General features: G+C 57.5%; 6 gene segments (V, D, J or C); 1 reads left to right on the top strand and 5 right to left on the bottom strand.

Moving 5' to 3' along the window:
• Window positions 1–6,855: 6,855 nt before the first annotated feature.
• LOC117010127 lies at window positions 6,856–7,293 on the bottom strand (the record flags this gene model as incomplete). The annotated part of the segment is given in 1 exon segment: window positions 6,856–7,293. A coding segment is annotated over 1 exon segment (438 nt), but the record flags the coding sequence as incomplete, so codon positions are not given.
• Window positions 7,294–13,614: 6,321 nt separating this feature from the next.
• Window positions 13,615–15,824, bottom strand: LOC117010126 (the record flags this gene model as incomplete). The annotated part of the segment is given in 2 exon segments: window positions 13,615–13,740; window positions 15,462–15,824. Coding segments are annotated over 2 exon segments (489 nt in total), but the record flags the coding sequence as incomplete, so codon positions are not given.
• A 663-nt stretch (window positions 15,825–16,487) lies between these two features.
• Window positions 16,488–17,080, bottom strand: LOC117010125. The segment is given in 2 exon segments: window positions 16,488–16,936; window positions 17,026–17,080. Coding segments are annotated over 2 exon segments (504 nt in total).
• Window positions 17,081–18,440: 1,360 nt separating this feature from the next.
• On the bottom strand, window positions 18,441–18,785 carry LOC117010124 (the record flags this gene model as incomplete). The annotated part of the segment is given in 1 exon segment: window positions 18,441–18,785. A coding segment is annotated over 1 exon segment (345 nt), but the record flags the coding sequence as incomplete, so codon positions are not given.
• A 646-nt stretch (window positions 18,786–19,431) lies between these two features.
• On the bottom strand, window positions 19,432–20,012 carry LOC117010123. The segment is given in 2 exon segments: window positions 19,432–19,868; window positions 19,958–20,012. Coding segments are annotated over 2 exon segments (492 nt in total).
• On the top strand, window positions 20,011–22,251 carry LOC117010122. The segment is given in 4 exon segments: window positions 20,011–20,028; window positions 20,778–21,142; window positions 21,806–21,911; window positions 22,198–22,251. Coding segments are annotated over 4 exon segments (543 nt in total).
• The last annotated feature ends 542 nt before the right edge of the window (window positions 22,252–22,793 follow it).

Below are 22,793 nucleotides of genomic sequence, written 5' to 3'. Positions count from 1 at the left end.
AGCCATCGATGCCCCGGGGGGCTGGAGGTCCCCCCCGCACTCCAGCAGGGTCACGGCCGCCCGGAGCCCTGCGGGAACAAGGGGAGATGGGGATGAGGCGCCGGATCCGGGCGTGGCCCGGGCTGGGCGTGGCACTCCGGAGGTGCCCGGGACCCACCTGGCAGGGCCAGCAGGGCCAGGAGGGCGAGGAGCGGGAGGGAGCTCGAGGCCATGGCCGGGATGTGCCGGGTACGGGGTCCTGGGGGATTTTGGGGCAGAACCGGTGAAAATTTGGGGCTGAGATGAGGCGGCTGTGACCCTGCTGGAGTGCGGGGGTGACCTCCAGCCCCCCGGGGGGTCCCTGACTCTGCTCTACTGCGTTTCTGGGTTCACGTTTGGGAGTTACGGAATGATGTGGTTCCGCCAGAGCGCTGGGAAGGCGCTGCAATTCGTCGCAGGGATCCACCCCAGTGGTGGTTACACTGACTACGCCACAATGGTGCAGGGCCGGTTCTCAATCTCCAGGGACAACGGGCAGAGCTCGGTGACGCTGACCATGAACAGCCTCAAGGACGAGGATTCCGCCATTTATTTCTGTGCCAGATGTGATGATGGCACTTGTGGTACTGATGCTGTTGCTTGGATTGGTGATGCAGGTTTTGGTTGAAGCCCCTACTTCTTTACCCACAAATATCCCATAATTCCATCATTGCTCCTGCAAATGTCAATCCTTCCCCTCAGATTTCGACCTTTTATCCACAAATTCCCCAAGCTCCTTCCCGGTTCTCTTCTTTCCCACCGTTTGGAATTATTTCCCCCAAATCTCCGCCTTTCACCCAAGATTTCCTTTCCTTTCCCACATGGTCACTGCCCTGAGGATTCCCCTGGGTCACTCCAGATCTCAACAAGGGTCAGCAAACCCAAACCTGCCCTGTGGGCACCAAACCACCATAAATACCACGAGCAACATGAGCCCAGTAACAACTAGCATCAGTACATTTGCCGCAGAAATAAACGCCGGAATCCTCGTCCTTGAGGTCTTTCATGGTCAGTGTCACCGAGCTCTGCCCGTTGTCCCTGGAGATCGAGAACCGACCCTTGACCGACGGCGCGTACTGGGTGCTGCCGTCAGTCCAGATCCCTGCGAGCAATTCCAGCGCCTTCCCGGGCCTTTGGCGGATCCAGAACATGGTGAATCTCCCAATATCAAATCCAGAGCCACGGCACAGCAATGCCAGGGATGAACCGGAGGGCTGGAGGTCCCACCCGCACTCCAGCAGGGTCACGGTCGCCTCATCCCAGCCCCAAATCTTCACCGGTTCTGCCCCAAACCCCCCCAGGACCCCGTACCCGGCACATCCCGGCCATGGCCTCGAGCTCCCTCCCGCTCCTCGCCCTCCTGGCCCTGCTGGCCCTGCCAGGTGGGTCCCAGGCACCTCCGGAGCGCCACGCCCAGCGCGGGCCACGCCCGGATCCGGCGCCTCATCCCCATCTCCCCTTGTTCCCGCAGGGCTCTGGGCGGCCGTGACCCTGCTGGAGTGCGGGGGGGACCTCCAGCCCCCCGGGGGGTCCCTGACTCTGCTCTGCCACGGCAATGGATTCAGTTTCGGGAGTTTCAACATGTTGTGGGCCCGTCAGAGCCCCAGGAAGGGGCTGGAATTTGTTGCAGAGATCAGCAACCCCAGTGGCAGCAGCACCTACTACGCACCGTCTGTCAAGGGTCGGTTCAGGATCTCCAGGGACAACGGGCAGAGCTCGGTGACGCTGACCATGAACAACCTCAAGGACGAGGATTCCGCCGTTTATTTCTGTGCCAGATCTGCTGGTGGTTATTGGGCTGATGCTTATTATGCTGCTGGTGCTGCTTATGTTGATGGTTTTGTCCACACTTGTCTCATAATGTCCCCAGATTTTCCCCCAAACCCCAACCCTCGAATCCAACCTTGAGTCCTGACCCCGAGTCTTTAGTGCTGTCCCAAAGTTCAGATTTGATTGAAAGTCTTACAGACCAAAGTTTGGATCCAGGGCCGAGTGCTGAGGTTTGGGGCGCAGAGCTCAAAGCTTTGGAGGAACGACCAAGAGTTGGGTCAGGGGTTTGAGCTTTTCCCGTCTCAGCCTCCAGGACGAGGATTCCAGCGCTGATTTCTGCCCCAAATCTACTGGAGGTCGACGCCATGAATTGGTTTTGGTGATTCTGGTGCCAGTATTGGAGCTGGTGTGTCAGACAATGACTCTGGAGATGTCCCCACATTGTCCCCAGCTGGATAGAGGGGCCAGGACTGGGGCAGGAGAGGGGGTGGGAGAAGGGGCTGGGGACAGCTGGGGACAGCAATATTCCAACTGTCACCAACGGCATCTTTGGCACAGAAATAAACAGCGGAATCCTCGTCCTTGAGGTTGTTCATGGTCAGCGTCACCGAGCTCTGCCCGTTGTCCCTGGAGATCGAGAACCGGCCCTTGACCGACGGCGCGTACTGAGTGTAACCACCACTGGGGTGGATCCCTGCGACAAATTCCAGCACCTTCCCGGGGCTCTGGCGGACCCAGGCCATCCAGTGACTCCCAAAATTGAATCCAGAGGCGTGGCACACGAGGGTCAAGGAGGCCCCAGGGGGCTGGAGGTCCCCCCTGGACTCCAGCAGAGTCACGGCCACCCAAAGATGATATAAATGTAAATAATAATCACAATAATCACCTTTTAACTTGGACTGGGCACAGACTCTTTGTTTCTGCATCCCTGGGCACCTCCGGAGTGCCACGCCCAGCCCGGGCCACGCCCGGATCCGGCGCCTCATCCCCATCTCCCCTTGTTCCCGCAGGGCTCCGGGCGGTCGTGACCCTGTTGGAGTGCGAGCAGGACCTCCAGCCCCCCGGGGGGTCCCTGACTCTGCTCTGCCGTGCCTCCGGGTTCGACTTTGTGAGTTATGGAATGATCTGGTTCCGTCAGAGCCCTGGGAAGGCGCTGGAATGGCTCGTAGGGGTCAGGAATGAAGGCAGGGCCGACTACGCGCCGTCGGTCAAGGGCCGGTTCTCCAGCTCCAGGGACAACGGGCAGAGCTCAATGTCGCTGACCATGAATGACCTCAAGGACGAGGATTCCGCCGTTTATTTCTGTGCCAGAAGTGGTGGTGATGGTTGGGCTGCTGCTCAACCCCGTGCCTCTGTTCCCAGCTGTCCCCAGACCCCTCTCCTGTCCCTGTCCATTGCCCCTCCCTCCGGCCAGGCCCAGGCGGGGACAGCTCCAGTGTCTGTGCCCAACACATCAGCACCATGTGGGGTTTGGGGGACGGGTCTGGGGACATTTGGGGACAGGGGCAGGGCACAGCGACCGGGAAGGGGTCGACACCATCACCAGATTCAGCAACAGCGTGATCACCAGTAACACCAGCACTTTTGCCGCAGAAATAAACGGCGGAATCCTCGTCCTTGAGGTTGTTCATGGTCAGCGTCACCAAGCTCTGCCCGTTGTCCCTGGAGATCGAGATCCGGACCTGCACAGACGGCGCGTACCGGGTGTAACTGCCATCGTTCTTGATCCCTGCGACCCATTCCAGCGCCTTCCCGGGGCTCTGGCGAGTCAGAACATTCCGAAATTCCCGAAAGTGAATCCGTTCCCATGGCAGAGCAGAGTCAGGGACCCCCCGAGGGGCTGGAGGTCCCCCCCGCACTCCAGCAGGGTCACGGTCGCCTCATCCCCGCCCCAAATCTTCACCGGTTCTGCCCCAACCCCCCCCAGGACCCCGTACCCGGCACATCCCGGCCATGGCCTCGAGCTCCCTCCCGCTCCTCGCCCTCCTGGCCCTGCTGGCCCTGCCAGGTGGGTCCCGGGCGCCTCCGGAGCGCCACGCCCAGCCCGGACCACGCCCGGATCCGGCGCCTCATCCCCATCTCCCCTTGTTCCCGCAGGGCTCCGGGTGGCCGTGACCCTGCTGGAGTGCGGGGGGGACCTCCAACCCCCCGGGGGGTCCCTGACTCTGCTCTGCCGTGACTCCGAGAACAATTTTGTGCACCGTGCCATGCACTGGATCCGTCAGAACCCCAGGAAGGGATTGGAATGGGTTGCAATGATCAACACTGGTGGCAGCACCTTCTACGCACCGTCGGTGCAGGGTCGATTCTCGATCTCCAGGGACAACGGGCAGAGCTCGGTGACGCTGACCATGAACAACCTCAAGGACGAGGATTCCGGTGTTTATTTCTGCGCCAAAGATATTTATTGTTGTAATTCTAGTCGTTATCTTGGTGCTAGTTATGGTAGTTATGGTCCTTGGGTTGGTAATTCGTAATACCCCCAAATCTCCGCCTTTCATCCCAGATTTCCACTCCCTTCCCTCATCACCGTTGCCCTGAGGATTCCCCTGGGTCACCCCAAACCACAACAAGGGTCAGCAAACCCAAACCTCCACTGTGGGCACCAAACCGCCATAAATACCACGAGCAACATGAGCCGAGTAACAACTAGCATCAGTACATTTGCCGCAGAAATAAACGCCGGAATCCTCATCCTTGAGGTCTTACATGGTCAGCGTCACTGAGCTCCGCCCGTTGTCCCTGGAGATCGAGAATCGGCCCTTGACTGACGGCGCGTACTGGGTGCCGTCATCAGTCCAGATCCCTGCAAGCTATTCCAGTCCCTTCCCAGGTCTTTGGCGGATCCACAACATGGTGAAACTCCCAAAACTGAATCCATTCCCGCGGCAGAACAGAGTCAGGGACCCCCCGGGGGGTTGGAGGTCCCCCCCACACTCCAGCAGGGTCACGGCCGCCCGGAGCCCTGCGGGAACAAGGGGAGATGGGGATGAGGCGCCGGATCCGGGCGTGGCCCGGGCTGGGTGTGGCGCTCTGGGGCCCCTGGGGATGCAGAAACAAAGAGTCTGTGCCCAGTCCCAGTCACAAAGTGTTCATTGGGATATTTGTGTTTATCTCAGCTCCAGTCCCCCGGGGGGTCCCTGACTCTGCTCTGCCGCGGAAAAGGTTTCAATTTTGGGAGTTACGCCTTGAGCTGGATCCGTCAAAGACCAGGGAAAGGACTGGAATGGCTCGCAGGGATCACCAATGGTGGCAGCGGCTACTATGCGCCCTCCATCAAGGGCCGGTTCACGATCTCGAGGGACAACGGGCAGAGCTCGGTGACGCTGACCATGAACAACCTCAAGGACGAGGATTCCGCCGTTTATTTCTGTGCCAAAAATATTTATAGTGATGGTTGGGGTACTACTGCTACTTATCGTGGTTGGTTTTGTATTTCGGGTTCTTGCCCAATCCCAGCACCCAGTCCCCCCTGTCCCCAAATGTCTCCAGACCCTTCCCCCAGCCCTCGACCCTTGCCCCAGTCCTGACCCTTTGTCCCCAGTCTCCCCCGGTTGCCCCAATGGTCACCACTGACCCCAAACCCTCCCCTGGTTCTGACCCAAATCTCAACCCAAAAATCAGAAATTCAGGGATTTGGGCAAAGGCTCTGGCCCGGCCCCAGACCCGGCACCGAACCGCTTCTGCCGGCGTCGGCTCCGCGTCAGCTCGGCCAGTCAGGGGAGGGGGAGTCAGGGGAGATTTGGGGGAAATGGGAACAACTGGGGGGGAAAGTCGAGAGTTCGGACGAGGATGGAGGAGTTTGGTAAAGATAGTAAAGGAAGAGATCAATGGTTCGGATTTCAAAGAAGCATTTGGAGATTTTGCGACATTTGGGGACCCAACAATGGAGCCTTGGAGTCACAAGAGGCATTGTCACCAAAACCAACACGACCAGCAACAGCAGCACCCCTACCACTGTTGAAACTTCTGGCACAGAAATAAACGGCGGAATCCTCGTCCTTGAGGCTGTTCATGGTCAGCGTCACCGAGCTCTGCCCGTTGTCCCTGGAGATCGAGAACCGGCCCTTGACCGATGGAGCGTAGCTGGTGCTGCCACCAGTGTTGATACTCGCGACGTATTCCAGTCCCTTCCCGGGGCTCTGGCGCATCCAGCCCATTCCAAAACTGCTGAACGTGAATCCAGACCCACGGCAGAGCAGAGTCAGGGACCCCCCGGGGGGCTGGAGGTCCCCCCCGCACTCCAGCAGGGTCACGGCCGCCCGGAGCCCTGCGGGAACAAGGGGAGATGGGGATGAGGCGCCGGATCCGGGCGTGTTGGGTTTAAATTGACTTTGAACCGAAATATTCCATTGTTAGTCCTTAGGGTGACAGTCATTAATCCTAATAAAGTTTTATTGTAACTCTGATTGCCAATAATAAATAACCCTGAGAAAAATCAATGGAATGAAAAAAATATAAATGAAAAAAGTGAAACACTTGAATTTAATTATTCCTACTGATTTAGGAGGTTTATCTAGGGTTGGCCTTACTTTTCATCCCTAGTAACTCTAATTAACTGCACTAATTACGACCCCCAGCAGGTGCCAGCAGATGCAGTTGCACTGAAAGCAAAACCCGAAATTTGGGGCCATTTGGGGCCTTTTGTGGCTTTTTGAGGAAGTCCCCAAAGGGGCGGATCTGGCCCTGAGAGCAGAGAAATGTGAGCCAGGAGGGTTCGGGTTCATTTCATTGATTTATTGTTAATAGCAGTTATTTGCATTATTTTCTGTTATTTTTAAATTCGGGTTTTGGTTAGTTTACTGGATATGGGGGATTTATTGATTTTATTTTATTGTATTTTCATTATTTTCATTAATTTTTTTTTGTATTTGTTACCAGAGTTGTTTTATTATTTTTCAGACAATCTCACGGTCCAGCTCTGTCACCCCCAGCCCGTGAAATAGTGAATACAATAAACATGAATTTAAATAATAAATAAATTATTGAATGATCTGGATACAACAAACAGTGTTTCAACAGCAAGTCTGGAGTTCTGTCCCCCTCGTTTTGGCTCTTCAGTCAGGGTCAGTGCTCAAGGTCGGGGTCAGGGGTTGGGGTCTGGTGACATTTGGGGACCGGTGGCGATGCCAAGATGGGGATGGGATAAAAACCAGCAGCAGCACCGCCAACTTCAACCCAATGACCACCAGCATTTCTGGCACAGAAATAAGCGGCGGAATCCTCGTCCTTGAGACTGTTCATGGTCAGCGTCACCGAGCTCTGCCCGTTGCTCCTGGAGATCGAGAACCGGCCCTGCACCGACGGTGCGTAGTAGGTGGTGCCCCCGATGCTGATCTCCCCAATCCATTCCAGCGCCTTCCCGGGGCTTTGGCGAACCCAGCCCAGGTTGTAACCGGTGAAACTGAACCCGGAGGTGCAGCAGAGCAGAGTCAGGGACCCCCCGGGGGGCTGGAGGTCCCCCCCGCACTCCAGCAGGGTCACGGCCGCCCGGAGCCCTGCGGGAACAAGGGGAGATGGGGATGAGGCGCCGGATCTGGGCGTGGCCCGGGCTGGGCGTGGCGCTCTGTGACCCCTGGGGATGCAGAAACAAAGAGTCTGTGCCCAGTCCCAGTTACAAAATGTTCATTGGGATATTTGTGTTCATCTCGGCTCCAACCCCCCCGGGGGGTCCCTGACTCTGCTCTGCCGTGGGAATGGATTCAATTTTGCGGATTATGGAATGCTGTGGATCCGCCAGAGCCCTGGGAGGGGCCTGGAATTCATTGCGAGTATCGACAATGATGACACCTACGACCTTGCGCCGTCGGTCAAGGGCCGGTTCACGATTTCGAGGGACAACGGGCAGAGTTCGGTGACGCTGACCATGAACAACCTCAAGGACGAGGATTCCGCCGTTTATTTCTGTGCCAAACATGCCTCCAATTACGTTGATGGTTTTACTGATGCTGGTGCTGGTTCTGTCGCACCCCGGTTGCTCTGACCCCCCCTGACCTTTTCTGCCAATCCCAACCCCTGACCCAACTCTTGGCCGTTCCTCCAAAGCTTTGAGCTCTGCGCCCCAAACCTCAGCACTCGGTCCTGGATCCAAACCTTGGTCTTGAAAGCTTTGGGGTACATCTCAACTTTGGGTCCAGCGCTGAGGACTTGGGTCAGTGCTGAAGGACGGCGTCAAAGGGTTGGGGTTTGGGGGAAGGGTCTGGGGACATTTGGTGACAGGTGGGGACACAATGACAGGGACAAGGATCTTGCCAAAACCATCAGCATAAGCAGCACCACAACCACTGCCAGCATGTTTGGCACAGAAATAAACGCCGGAATCCTCGTCCTTGAGGTTGTTCATGGTCAGCGTCACCGAGCTCTGCCCGTTGTCCCTGGAGATCGTGACCCGGTCCTTGACCAACGACGCGTACCAGGTGCTGCCATCACTGTTGATACACCCGATGTATTCCAGCGCCTTCCCGGGGCTCTGGCGAACCCAATTCATTCCATAACTCCCAAAACTGAACCCGGAGGCGCGGCAGAGCAGAGTCAGGGACCCCCCGGGGGGCTGGAGGTCCCCCCCGCACTCCAGCATGGTCAGGGACACCCGGAGCCCTGTGGGAACAAGGGGAGATGGGGACGGGCACAGCTCAAACCCCAGACCCCCAATCCCGACTCTGTGCCCCAAATGAAGCACAGAACACAAAGGACTCTGCACCATTCCCTGTCAATCAACCAAAGCTGTTCACTCTGCCTCCAAACATTGTTTATTTTTATTAATTATCTCTGATTTCAGTCACTCTTTATCCCATTGGTGGCCGCACTCAGGCCCTCATGTTGAGTGCGCGTCTTTGTTTGTCAGCTCATTGGTTGATTGGTGGAGCCTTCATCTGATTGGTCGATCCCATTTTTGGTGCCCCTGAGTTCCATCAGTGACTTTCTGCTTCTCCTTCTCTCCCTGCGCCGTCGGTTGTTTGACCGCGGATTTGAGTTGGTTCAGAAGGTCAGGCCTGTTCGTTTGGAACATTTCCAATTGCCGGAAATTGGGATCCTGCAGCGAATTGTGACCCCAGCATGGCCGGATCCAGCGCCTCATCCCCATCTCCCATTGTTCCCGCAGGCTCCAGGCGGCCGTGACCCTGCTGGAGTGCAGGGGGGAGCTCCAGCCCCGGGGGGACCCTGACTCTGCTCTGCCGCGGGTCTGGGTTCAATTTTGGAGACTTCGGGATGGGCTGGTATCGCCAGAGCCCCGGGAAGGCACCGGAATGGGTTGCGAGTATCAGCAACAGTGGCAGCAGTTCCTGGTACGCGTCATCAGCCAAGGGCCGGTTCTCGATCTCCAGGGACAACGGGCAGAGCTCGGTGACGCTGACCATGAACGACCTCAAGGACGAGGATTCTGGCATTTATTTCTGTGCCAAATGTATTAATACTGCTGGTCCTGCTGCTGGTTATGTTGACAATTTTGGTGTTTGCCCCGCCCCATATTTGAGTCCCCACCCTTCCCCAAATCTCCCCCCAGCCCCCAAACCCGGCCCCAGCTCTTGACCGTTGATCCCAACCTTGCTTTGTTCTGCTCCTACATCCCAAACCACAACTGTCCACCCCAAAGCTCGACTTTTTTCCCCTGAACTCTGCCCTGAAGGATCAGTTTTGGGTCAGCTCTGGGGGTCGGTGTCAACCCGGGTGGCTTTGGGCCAACACCACGGATTTGACCGAGTTTTGGGCCAGTGATCCCATTAGAGGGCAAGGTCCAGCTCAGGAGCCCAAATGGTGTTTGGGGCCTGGGACCACCTTAACCCCCCTCACAAGCACCCGTGAAACATCTGGCACAGAAATCAGCGCTGGAATCCTCGTCCTGGAGGCTGAGATGGGAAAAGCTCAAACCCCTGACCCAACTCTTGGCCGTTCCTCCAAAGCTTTGAGCTCTGCGCCCCAAACCTCAGCACTCGACCCTGGATCCAAAGTTTGGTCTTAAAGACTTTGGGCTAAAGCTCAACTTTGGGACAGCACTAAAGACTCGGGGTCAGTGCTCAAGGTCGGGTCGAGGGTTGGGGTTTGGGGGAAGGGTCTGGGGACATTTGGGGACAGATGGGGACACAGTGACTGGGATCAGGTCATAACCATCAACATAATGAGCAGCAGCAGCATGAGCACTCCAAGCACCATAAGCACCCTTGGCACAGAAATAAACGGCCGAATCCTCGTTGTCCCTGGAGATCGAGAACCGGCCCTGCACTGATGACGCGTAGCCGGTGTAGCCCCTGTTGCTGTAGATCTCTGCAACCCATTCCAGAGTCTTCTCGTGGCTCTGGCGGATCCACATCATATTGTAACTCCTGAAATTGAACCCAGAGGCGCGGCAGAGCAGAGTCAGGGACCCCCCAGGGGGCTGGAGGTCCCCCCCGCACTCCAGCAGGGTCACGGCCACCCGGAGCCCTGTGGGAACAAGGGGAGATGGGGATGAGGCGCCGGATCCGGGCATGGCCCAGGCAGGGCGTGGCGCTCCGGAGGCGCCCGGGACCCACCTGGCAGGGCCAGCAGGGCCAGGAGGGCGAGGAGCGGGAGGGAGCTCTGCCACGCCTCCGGGTTCGCATTCTCGAGTTATGGAATGTTGTGGATCCGCCAGAACCCTGGGAAAGGGCTGGAATTTGTTGCAAGTGTGAGTAATGCCGGCACCAGTTACTACTCCTCATCACTGAAGGGTCGCGTCACGATCTCCAGGGACAACGGGCAGAGCTCGGTGACGCTGACCATGAACAACCTCAAGGACGAGGATTCCGCCGTTTATTTCTGTGCCAAATCTGCTTATGGAGGCACTGGTACTGGAGCTTATTATGTTGATGTTTAAGGCCCCATCCACGTCACTGTGACCCCACCTGTCCCCAAATGTCCCCAGACCCTTCCCCCAGCCCTCAGCCCTTGCCCCAGTCCTGTCCCTTTGTCCCCAGTCTCCCCCGGTTGCCCCAATGGTCACCACTGACCCCAAACCCTCCCCTGGTTCTGCCCCAAATCTCAACCCAAAAATCAGAAATTCAGGGATTTGGGCAAAGGCTCCGGCCCGGCCCCAGACCCGGCACCGAACCGCTTCTGCCGGCGTCGGCTCCGCATCAGCTCGGCCAGTCAGGGGAGGGGGAGCCGGGGGAGATTTGGGGGAAATGGGAACAACTGGGGGGGAAAGTCGAGAGTTGGGGCAAGGATGGAGGAGTTTGAGGGAGAAGCTCAAGGATGAGGTCGGGAATTCAGAGAAGGCTTTTGAGATTTTGTGACATTTGAGGACCCAGCAATAGGGCCTTGGAGTCACAAATGCTATTGTCACCAAAAACAACAAGACCAGCAGTAGCACAATTATAACCAGTGCAGGAACATTTGGCACAGAAATAAACGCCGGAATCCTCGTCCCTGAGGTTGTTCATGGTCAGCGTCACCGAGCTCTGCCCGTTGTCCCTGGAGATCGTGAACCGGCCCTTGACTGACGGCGCGTAGTAGGTGCTGCCACTGCTGCTGATATCAGCGACGTATTCCAGCGCCTTCCCGGGGCCCTGACGATACCAGCCCATCCCAAACTGTCCAAAATCAAACCCGGAGGCGCGGCAGAGCAGAGTCAGGAACCCCCCGGGGGCTGGAGGTCCCCCCCGCACTCCAGCAGGGTCACGGCCACCCGGAGCCCTGCGGGAACAAGGGGAGATGGGGATGAGGCGCCGGATCCGGGTGTAGCCCAGCCTGGGAGTGGTCCTGGAGGGTTTAGGGCAGAACCGGTGAAGTTTTGGGGTTAGAATGAGGTAGTGAGTGTTAGGACCCTGCAATTAACCACAATACAGTAATTAATTAATGGCACATAACTCAACTATATGCTCAGGGTCAGTGTTCAAGGTCAGTGTCAAATGTTGGGGTTTGGGGACATCGATGGGGACAGGTCAAAAACAGCATCGTTATCAGCGGCATGACCAGCAGCACCCTTGGCACAGAAATAAACGGCGGAATCCTCGTCCTTGAGGCTGTTCATGGTCAGCGTCACCGAGCTCTGCCCGTTGTCCCTGGAGATCGAGAACCGACCCCGAACCGATGGCGCGTAGGCGATGCTGGCACCATTGGCGTGGATCCCGGCCACCCATTCCAGCGGCTTCCCGGGGCTCTGCCGAACCCAGCACATTCCAAAACTCCCGAAATTGAATCCAGAGGCGCGGCACACAAGGGTCAGGGACCCTCCGGGGGGCTGGAGCGGAGACAAAAAGAAATATCCCAATGAACACTTTGGAACTGGGACTGGGCACAGACTCTTTGTTTCTGCATCCCCAGGGGCCCCAGAGCGCCACGCCCAGCCCGGACCACGCTCGGATCCGGCGCCTCATCCCCATCTCCCCTTGTTCCCGCAGGGCTCCGGGCGGCCGTGACCCTGCTGGAGTGCGGGGGGGACCTCCAGCCCCCCGGGGGGTCCCTGACTCTGCTCTGCCGCGGGAATGGATTCGATTTCGGACAATTTGGGATGGGCTGGTATCGCCAGAGCACCCAGAAAGGCCTGGAATGGGTTGGAGAGATCAGCACCAGTGGCAGCACCTACTACGCACCGTCAGTCAAGGGCCGGTTCACGATCTCCAGGGACAACGGGCAGAGCTCGGTGACGCTGACCATGAACAACCTCAAGGACGAGGATTCCGCCGTTTATTTCTGCAGCAAAGCTTCCTGTTCTGGTTGTAATCCTCAAGCTGGTTATGGTGACGGCCTCCAGTCCTGTCCGCCTTCCTCACTGGGACCCTAACTCCCAGCCCTGTCCCCAGTCCTGCCCCTTTGTCCCCACTCTCCCCCGGTTGCCCCAATGGTCTCCACTGACCCCAAACCCTCCCCAGGTTCTGCCCCAAATCTCCACCCAAAAATCAGAAATTCAGGGATTTGGGCAAAGGCTCCGGCCCGGCCCCAGACCCGGCACCGAACCGCTTCTGCCGGCGTCGGCTCCGCGTCAGCTCAGCCAATCAGGGGAGGGGGAGCCGGGGGAGATTTGGGGGAAATGGGAACAACTGGGGGGGAAATTCGAGAGTTGAGATGAGGATGCAGTTGATGAAGGACACGCCAAGGACGGCATCAACGGTTGAGATTTCTCAGAAGATTTTGGGGATTTTGCGTCGTTTGGGGACCCAACAATGACATCATTGGGCCACAACCGACATGGTCACGAAAAGAACAAGACCAGCAGTTTAACCAGCAGCATTCCAATTACTGGTGTAAGACTTGGCACAGAAATAAACGGCGGAATCCTCATCCCTGAGGCTGTTCATGGTCAGTGTCACCGAGCTCTGCCCGTTGTCCCTGGAGATCGAGAACCGGCCCTTGACTGACGGTGCGTATTCAGTGCTGCCACTCTTGCTGTAGATACTTGCGACGCATTCCAGTGCCTTCCCGGGGCTCTGGTGGATCCAGAACATGACAACACTCCCAAAATTGAACCCGGAGGTGCGGCAGAGCAGAGTCAGGGATCCCCCGGGGGGCTGGAGGTCCCCCCCGCACTCCAGCAGGGTCACGGCCGCCCGGAGCCCTGCGGGAACAAGGGGAGATGGGGATGAGGCGCCGGATCCGGGCGTGGCCCGGGCTGGGCGTGGCACTCTGGAGGCGCCCGGGACCCACCTGGCAGGGCCAGCAGGGCCAGGAGGGCGAGGAGCGGGAGGGAGCTCGAGGCCATGGTCGGGATGTGCCGGGTACGGGGTCCTGGTGGGGTTTGGGGCAGAACCGGTGAAGATTTGGGGCTGGGATGAGGCGGCCGTGACCCTGCTGGAGTGCGGGGGGGACCTCCAGCCCCCTGGGGGGGTCCCTGACTCTGCTCTGCCACGGGAATGGATTCGATTTCGGAAGCTATGCAATGTTCTGGATGCGCCAAAGACCAGGGAAGGCTCTGGAAGTTGTCGCCAGTATCACCTCATTTGGCAGGAAAGGAGCCCACACCTGGTACCTGCCCTCGGTGCAGGGCCGGTTCTCGATCTCCAGGGACAACGGGCAGAGCTCGGTGACGCTGACCATGAACAGCCTCAAGGACGAGGATTCCGCCGTTTATTTCTGTGCCAGGTGTTTCGGCAGTGGTCGTTATGGTTGGAATGGTGGAGCTGGTATCGGTGCTGCTTCTGGTATTGGCGCTGGTGCTTTTCCCAAACCCCCATTGCTGGGTCCCCAAATCTCCGAAAATTCCCCAAAAATTCCTCCAAAATTCCAGTTCCTATTTGACTGCTGAACATGCCGATGGTGTTGGTGATGATGTTGGTGCTCGTTATGCTGATCATTCCAAGCCCATTGCCATCATTCAATTCCCACCAGCCCCAAATGTCCCCAAAGGTCCCCAAATGTCCCCAAATATTCCCAGACCCTTCTCCTGGTGCAGGTGTCTGGTTGCTGTGATGGGCCAAAATCTACCAACGGCACGAGCGGCAGCACAAGCAGCAACCCAACAACCACTGGAGAATTTGGTGTAGAAATCATCAAGGGCTGGAATTTGGGGAAAAATTGTGGGAATTTTACGACATTTGGGGCTGCAGTAAAGGGGGCTGGGGACCACGATGGGCATTGTCACCCAAACCAACAGCAGCACCATCAGAAGGCCAACCATGGTTGGAATGTTTGGCGCAGAAATAAACGGCGGAATCCTCGTCCTTGAGGCTGTTCATGGTCAGCGTCACCGAGCTCTGCCCGTTGTCCCTGGAGATCGAGAACCGGCCCTGCACCGATGGCAGGTACCAGGTGCTGCCACCATCAGTGGTGATCATGGTGACGAATTCCAGCGCCTTCCCAGGGCTCTGGCGGATCCAGAGCATTCCATAACTCCCAAAATCGAATCCAGACCCGCGGCAGAGCAGAGTCAGGGACCCCCCCGGGGGGCTGGAGCCGAGATAAACTCAAATATCCCAATGAACACTTTGTAACTGGGACTGGGCACAGACTCTTTGTTTCTGCATCCCCAGGGGCCCCAGAGCGCCACGCCCAGCCCGGGTCACACCCGGATCCGGCGCCTCATCCCCATCTCCCCTTGTTCCCGCAGGGCTCCGGGCGGCCGTGACCCTGCTGGAGTGCGGGGGGGACCTCCAGCCCCCCGGGGGGTCCCTGACTCTGCTCTGCCGTGGGAATGGATTTGATTTTGGGAGTTACTACATGCAGTGGGTTCGCCAGAGCCCAGGGAATGCGCTGGAATGGATTGCAGGGATCAGCAGCAGTGGTGGGACCACCAACTACGCACCGTCAGTCAAGGGCCAGGTCACGATCTCCAGGGACAACGGGCAGGGCTCGGTGACACTGACCATGAACAGCCTCAAGGACGAGGATTCCGCCGTTTATTTCTGTGCCAAAGACGGCGCTGGTGGTTCTGCTCATGCTTATGGTATTGATGGCTTTGACCCCGTCCCCTTCCCCAGGTCCCCAAATGTCCCCAAACTCCAACCCTTGACTGTGACCTTGAGCACCAACCCGGAGTGTTCAGCCCTGAGGATTCCCCTGTGTCACCTCAAATCTCAGCCACCGCCACCAAACTCTGAGGGATCCCCCCAAAATCAGCCCTGAGGGTCAGGACATGGGGCCAAGAGCGGAGATGGGGGTCAGGGCAGAGATTTGGGGCAGAACCAGTTCCAGGCTGGGCCAGGGGGACAGGAATGGGGTCAGGGGTTGGGGTTTGGGGGAAGGGTCTGGGGACATTTGAGGACAGGTTGGGACAAAGTGACTGGGACGCGGTCGACACCATCAACAGATTCAGCATCAGCATGATCACCACCAGCATTAGCATTTTTGGCACAGAAATAAACGGCGGAATCCTCGTCCTTGAGGTTGTTCATGGTCAGCGTCACTGAGCTCTGCCCGTTGTCACTCACGAGGGTGAACCGGCCCTTGACCGACGGTGCATAGTAGATTGTGCCACTGCTCCGGCGGATCCCTGCGACCCATTCCAGCGCCTTCCCAGGTCTCTGGCGGATCCAGTACATTCCGTAGCTCCCAAACGTGAACCCAGACCCACGGCAGAGCAGAGTCAGGGACCCCCCGGGGGGCTGGAGGTCCCCCCCGCACTCCAGCAGGGTCACGGCCGCCCGGAGCCCTGCGGGAACAAAGGGAGATGGGGATGAGGCGCCGGATCCGGGCGTGGCCCGGGTTGGGCGTGGCGCTCTGGGACCCCTGGGGATGCAGAAACAAAGAGTCTGTGCCCAGCCCCAGTTACAAACTGTTCATTGGGATATTTGTGTTTATCTCAGCTCCAGCCCCCGGGGGGTCCCTGACTCTGCTCTGCCGCGGGAATGGATTCGATTTTGGGAGTTTTGGAATATGGTGGATCCACCAAAAACCTGGGAAGGGACTGGAATACGTTGCGAGTATCAACAGCGATGGTGACTACACCAACTACGCGCCGTCTGTGCAGGGTCGGTTCTCGATCTCCAGGGACAACGGGCAGAGCTCGGTGACCCTGACCATGAACAACCTCAAGGACGAGGATTCCGCCGTTTATTTCTGTGCAAAACGTTTTGATGGTTCTGCTCATTATGTTGCTGCTGGTGCTGGTTCCATCCCACCCCAGCTGCTCTGACCCCCCCTGACCTTTCCTGCCAATCCCAACCCCTGACCCAACTCTTGGCCATTCCTCCAAAGCTTTGAGCTCTGCGCCCCAACCCTCAGCACTCGGCCCTGGATCCCAACTTTGGTCTTGAAAACTTTGGGGTAAAGCTCAATTTGGGACAGCACTAAAGACTCGGGGTCAGTGCTTAAAATTGGATTCGAGGGTTGGGATTTGGGGGAAGGGTCTGGGGACATTTGGAGACAAGTGGGGATGCCGTGACTGGGATGGGGCCAAAACCATCAACAAAATGAACACCAGCATAATAAGAAGTCGCGCCAGAAAAAGCACCCGTGGCACAGAAATAAATGGCGGAATCCTCGTCCTTAAGGTTGTTCATGGTCAGCGTCACCGAGCTCTGCCCGTTGTCCCTGGAGATCGAGAACGAACCCTTGACCGACGGCGCGTAACCGGTGCTGTCACCATCGTCGTTGATCCATGCAACGAATTCCAACGCCTTCCCAGGTCTTTGTCGGACCCAGTACATGTCAAAACTCTCGAAACTGAATCCAGACCCACGGCAGAGCAGAGTCAGGGACCCCCCGGGGGGCTGGAGGTCCCCCCCGCACTCCAACAGGGTCACGGCCGCCCGGAGCCCTGTGGGAACAAGGGGAGATGGGGATGAGGCGCCGGATCTGGGCGCGATCCGGGCTGGGCGTGGCGCTCTGGAGGCACCCGGGACCCACCTGGCAGGGCCAGCAGGGCCAGGAGGGCGAGGAGCGGGAGGGAGCTCGAGGCCATGGCTGGGATGTGCCGGGTACGGGGTCCTGGGGGGTTTGGGGCAGAACCGGTGAAGATTTGGGGCTGGGATGAGGCGGCCGTGACCCTGCTGGAGTCCAGGGGGGGACCTCCAGCCTCCCGGGGCCGCCTTGGCCCTCGTTTGCCGCGGCTCTGGATTCAGTTTTGGGGGTTACGAAATGAGATGGGTCCGGCAGAGCTTCGGGAAGGGGCTTGAATTCGTGGCACTGATCAGCGGCGATGGAGGTTACACCTTCTATGGGGCCTCGGTGCGGGGCCGGTTCTGGATCTCCAGGGACAACGGGCAGAGCTCGGTGACGCTGACCATGAACGACCTCAAGGACGAGGATTCCGCCGTTTATTTCTGTGCCAAATCTGCCGACAGTTGCTGCGCTGGTATTGCTGCTGTTGATGATGTTGCTGATTTTGGCACCGTCCCCACCTGTCCCTGTGCCCCAGATCCTTTTTCTCAAACCCCAACCCTTCACCCCATTGTTTGTTTTGGTTTGGGACAAATTTGGGAGGTCCAGTCCTCATGGGATCCCACTAGGAAACAGATTCCAACAAATTCAAACGGACCCAAAAAGATTCACAGCTCAATTTTGGGCCCAGGGTTGAAGAATCGGGGTCAGTGCCCAAGGTCACAGTCAAGGGTTGGAGTTTGGGGACATTTGGGGACCTGGGAAAGGGGACGGGGCCAAAACCATCAACAGCATATGCATCAGCATAACCAGCACCAGTGTTTGTGGCACAGAAATAAACGGCGGAATCCTCGTCCTTGAGGCTGTTCATGGTCAGCGTCACCGAGCTCTGCCCGTTGTCCCTGGAGATTGTGACCCGGCCCTTGAACGATGGCGCGTACCAGGTTCTACCGTCACTGCTGCTGATCCCTGCAATCCATTCCAGTGCCTTCCCGGGGCTCTGGCGAACCCACTGCATGTAGGAGCTTCCGAAATTGAACCCGGAGGTGCGGCAGAGCAGAGTCAGGGACCCCCCGGGGGGCTGGAGGTCACCCCGCACTCCAGCAGGGTCACGGTCGCCCGGAGCCCTGCGGGAACAAGGGGAGATGGGGATGAGGCGCCGGTTCCTGTTTCAGTGCCGAACGTGCCGGTGGTGTTGGTGATGACGCTGGCGCTCGTTACGTTGATGATTTTCACCCGTAGCCGTCATCCGATCCGCACCAGTCCCCAAATGAAGACAAAAGAGGCTCCAAACAATCCCCAAACTGGAGATGCAGAACTCCCAGGACTGTTACAGCTTGGGCCCAGCGCTGAAGATTCGGGGTTGGTGCTCAACGTGGGGGTGAAGGGTTGGGATTTGGGGAAGGGTCTGGGGACATTTGGGGACGTTTGGGGATGGGGCCTTAAATGTCAATTTCACCAGCATCATAACCATCAGCACCATCAGCATCTTTAGCGCAGAAATAAACGCCGGAATCCTCGTCCTTGAGGCTGTTCATGGTCAGCGTCACCGAGCTCTGCCCGTTGTACCTGGAGATCGAGAACCGGTCCTTGACCGATGGCGCGTACCAGGTGCTGCTGCCACTGTTGCTGATCCCTGCGACGTATTCCAGCGCCTTCCCGGGGCTCTGGCGCATCCAGTACATTCCGAAATTCCCAAACGTGAATCCATTTCCACGGCAGAGCAGAGTCAGGGACCCGCCGGGGGGCTGGAGGTCGCCCCCGCACTCCAGCAGGGTCACGGCCGCCCGGAGCCCTGCGGGAACAAGGGGAGATGGGGATGAGGCGCCGGATCCGGGCGTGGCCCGGGTTGGGCGTGGCGCTCTGGGGCCCTTGGGGATGCAGAAACAAAGAGTCTGTGCCCAGTCCCAGTTACGAAGTGTTCGTTGGGATATTTGTGTTCATCTCGGCTCCAGCCCCCCCGGGGGGTCCCTGACTCTGCTCTGCCGTGGGAATGGATTTGATTTCGGACAATTTGGGATGGGCTGGTATCGCCAGGGCCCTGGGAAGGCACTGGAATACGTCGGAGATATCAGCAGCAGTGGCAGCACCAACTATGCACCGTTGGTCAAGGGTCGGTTCACGATCTCCAGGGACAACGGGCAGAGCTCGGTGACGCTGACCATGAACAACCTCAAGGACGAGGATTCCAGCGTTTATTTCTGTGCCAAGGCTACTGGTGCTTATGGTTATGGTACTGCTGTTTATGGTGATGGTTTTGTCCGTACCTGTCCCCAAATGTCCCCAGACCCTTCCCCTAAACCCCAACCCTTGACCCGACATTGAGCACTGACCCTGAGTCTTTAGTGCTGTCCCAAATTCGAGCTTTAGCCCAAAGTCTTTAAGACCAAAGTTTGGATCCAGGGCCGAGTGCTGAGGTTTGGGGCGCAGAGCTCAAAGCTTTGGAGGAACGGCCAAGAGTTGGGTCAGGGGTTGGGAGTGGCAGAAAAGGTGAGGGGGGGTCAGAGAAACTGGGGGTGGGACGGAACCAGCACTGGCATCAGCACCAGCATTACCATTATCACGTTTGCCGCAGAAATAAACGGCGGAATCCTCGTCCTTGAGGCTGTTCATGGTCAGCGTCACCGAGCTCTGCCCGTTGTCCCTGGAGATCGTGACCCGACCCTTGACCGATGGTGCGTACTGGGTGGTGCCACCATTGCTGTTGATACTCCCAACGTATTCCAGTGGCTTACCAGGGCTCTGACGGATCCAGTGCATGGCATGACTCCCAAAATCAAACGCGGAGGCGCGGCAGAGCAGAGTCAGGGACCCCCCGGGGGGCTGGAGGTCCCCCCCGCACTCCAGCAGGGTCACGGCCGCCCGGAGCCCTGCGGGAACAAGGGGAGATGGGGATGAGGCACCGGATCCGGGCGTGGCCCGGGCTGGGCGTGGCATTCTGGAGGCGCCCGGGACCCACCTGGCAGGGCCAGCAGGGTCAGGAGGGCGAGGAGCGGGAGGGAGCTCGAGGCCATGGCCGGGATGTGCCGGGTACGGGGTCCTGGGGGGGTTTGGGGGGGTGTTAATGAGTTGTTAATTGGTCTGGATTCCAGAGTATCTCTTTAAATCCCTGTTTATTGTATCCAGATGATTCAATAATTTATTTAGTATTTAAATTCCTGTTTATTGTATCCTGATGATTCAATCATTTATTTATTATTTCATATGCTGTTTATTGCATTCAGATGAGTCAATCTTTTATTTATTATTTTAAATGCTGTTTAACAATCACAGAAAATAATGAAAATAACTGCAATTAACAAGGAATTAATAAAATGAACCCAAACACTCCTGGCTCATGTTTTTCTGCTCTCAGGGCCGGATCCGCCCCTTTGGGGACTTCCCCAAAAAGCCACAAAAAGGCCCAAAATGGCCCCAAATTTCGGGTTTTGTTTTCAGTGCGACTGCAACTGCTGGCACCTGCTGGGGGTCGTAATTAGTGCAGTTAATTAGAGTTACTAGGGATGACAACTAAGGGCAACTCTAGAAAAACCTCCTAAATCAGCAGGAATAATTAAATTCAACTGTTTAAATATTTTAATTTTTATTTCTTTCATTTAAATGATTTTTCTCAGGGTTATTAATTATTGGCAAACAGGGTTTTAATAAAACTTTATTTGGGTTAATGACTGTCATCATCAGAGCTAATTATGGAATATAATTGGGTTCAAACTCAATTTAACCCCAACACGCCCAGATCCGGCGCCTCATCCCCATCTCCCCTTGTTCCCGCAGGGCTCCGGGCGGCCGTGACCCTGCTGGAGTGCGGGGGGGACCTCCAGCCCCCCAGGGGGTCCCTGACTCTGCTCTGCCGCGCCTCCGGGTTCGATTTTGGGAGTTACACCATGAGTTGGATTCGGCAAAGTCCCAGGAAGGTGTTGGAATGGGTCGCAGGGATCCACAACAATGGTGGCAGCACCTACTACTCGCCATCCGTCAAGGACCGGGTCACGATCACCCGGGACAACGGGCAGAGCTCGGTGACGCTGACCATGAACAGCTTCAAGGACGAGGATTCCGCCGTTTATTTCTGTGCCAAACACGGCGCTGGTGGTTCTGCTCATGCTTATGGTATTGATGGTTTTGGCCCCGTCCCCTTCCTCAGGTCCCCAAATGTCCCCAAACTCCAACCCTTGAGTGTGACCTTGAGCACTGACCCCGATTCTTCAGCCATGGGCCCAAAGTTGAGCTGTGAATCTTTTTGGGTCGGTTTGAATCTGTTGGAATCTGTCTCATGGAGGGATCCCATGAGGGCAGGACCTCCCAAATTTGTCCTGAACCAAAACAAACAATGGGGTGAAGGGTTGGGGTTTGAGACAAGGATCTGGGGCGCAGGGACAGGTGGGGACGGTGCCAAAATCAGCAACATCATCAACAGCAGCAATACCAGTGCAGCAACTATCGAGGATTTGGCGCAGAAATAAACGATGGAGTCCTTGTCCTTGAGCACGGCCGCCTCATCCCATCCCCAAATCTTCACCGGTTCTGCCCCCAACCCCCCCAGGACCCCGTACCCAGCACATCCCGGCCATGGCCTCCAGCTCCCTCCCGCACCTCTCCCTCCTGGTCCTGCTGACCCTGCCAGGTGGGTCCCGGGCGCCTCCGGAGCACCACGCCCAGCCCGGACCACACCCAGATCCGGCGCCTCATCCCCATCTCCCCTTGTTCCCGCAGGGCTCCGGGCGGCCGTGACCCTGCTGGAGTGCGGGGGGGACCTCCAACCCCCCAGGGGCTCCCTGACTCTGCTCTGCCGTGCCTCCGGGTTCAGTTTTGGGAGTTACAGCATGTGCTGGGTCCGCCAGAGCTCCGGGAAGGCGCTGGAATGGTTTGCAGGGATCGGCTACAGTGGCAGCAGTACCTGGTACGCGCCATCGGTCAAGGGTCGATTCACGATCTCCAGGGACAACGGGCAGAGCTCGGTGACGCTGACCATGAACAGCCTCAAGGACGAGGATTCCGCTGTTTATTTCTGTGCCAGAGATTGTGCTGGTACTGCTGATGCTAATAATCGTGGCTTTTACCCTTTCCCCATCACCAGGTTTCCCTTGTCCCCAAACCCCAAACCTTGACTCTGGCCTTGAGTACTGATCCTGAGTCTTTAGTACAGGGTCCAAATTTGAGATCTGCATCTTCTGGAATCTGTTGGAATCTGTTTCCCAGGGGAACTCATCTCAGCTGTGTTCTCCTGCAACTGAACTGAACGTGACCAAATAAAGAGGTCAAGGTTTGGGGTGAGAGAAAAACGTGTGGGGACATTTGGGGAATGGAGGGGACACAGGGACTGGGATGGGGCCAAAACCATCAACATAAGCAACACGAGTAGCATAACCACCAGCAGTTTTGGCACAGAAATAAATGGCGGAATCCTCGTCCTTGAGGTTGTTCATGGTCAGCGTCACCGAGCTCTGCCCGTTGTCCCTGGAGATCCAGAACCGGCCCTGCACCGACGGTGCATAATCGGTGCTGCCACTGCTGGTGATACAACTGATGTATTCCAGCGCCTTCCCGGGGCTCTGGCGAACCCAATTCATTCCATAACTCCCAAAATCGAACCCAGACCCGCGACAGAGCAGAGTCAGGGACCCCCCGGAGGGCTGGAGGTCCCCCCCGCATTCCAGCAGGGTCATGGCCACCTCATCCCAGCCCCAAATCTTCACCGGTTCTGCCCCAAACCCCCCCAGGACCCCGTACCCGGCACATCCCGGCCATGGCCTCCAGCTCCCTCCCGCTCCTCGCCCTCCTGACCCTGCTGGCCC

Source organism: Catharus ustulatus, chromosome 38 (genome assembly GCF_009819885.2).
Source record: "Catharus ustulatus isolate bCatUst1 chromosome 38, bCatUst1.pri.v2, whole genome shotgun sequence".
NCBI lineage: Eukaryota > Metazoa > Chordata > Aves > Passeriformes > Turdidae > Catharus > Catharus ustulatus.
This window is presented reverse-complemented; position numbering and strand designations above follow the sequence as displayed.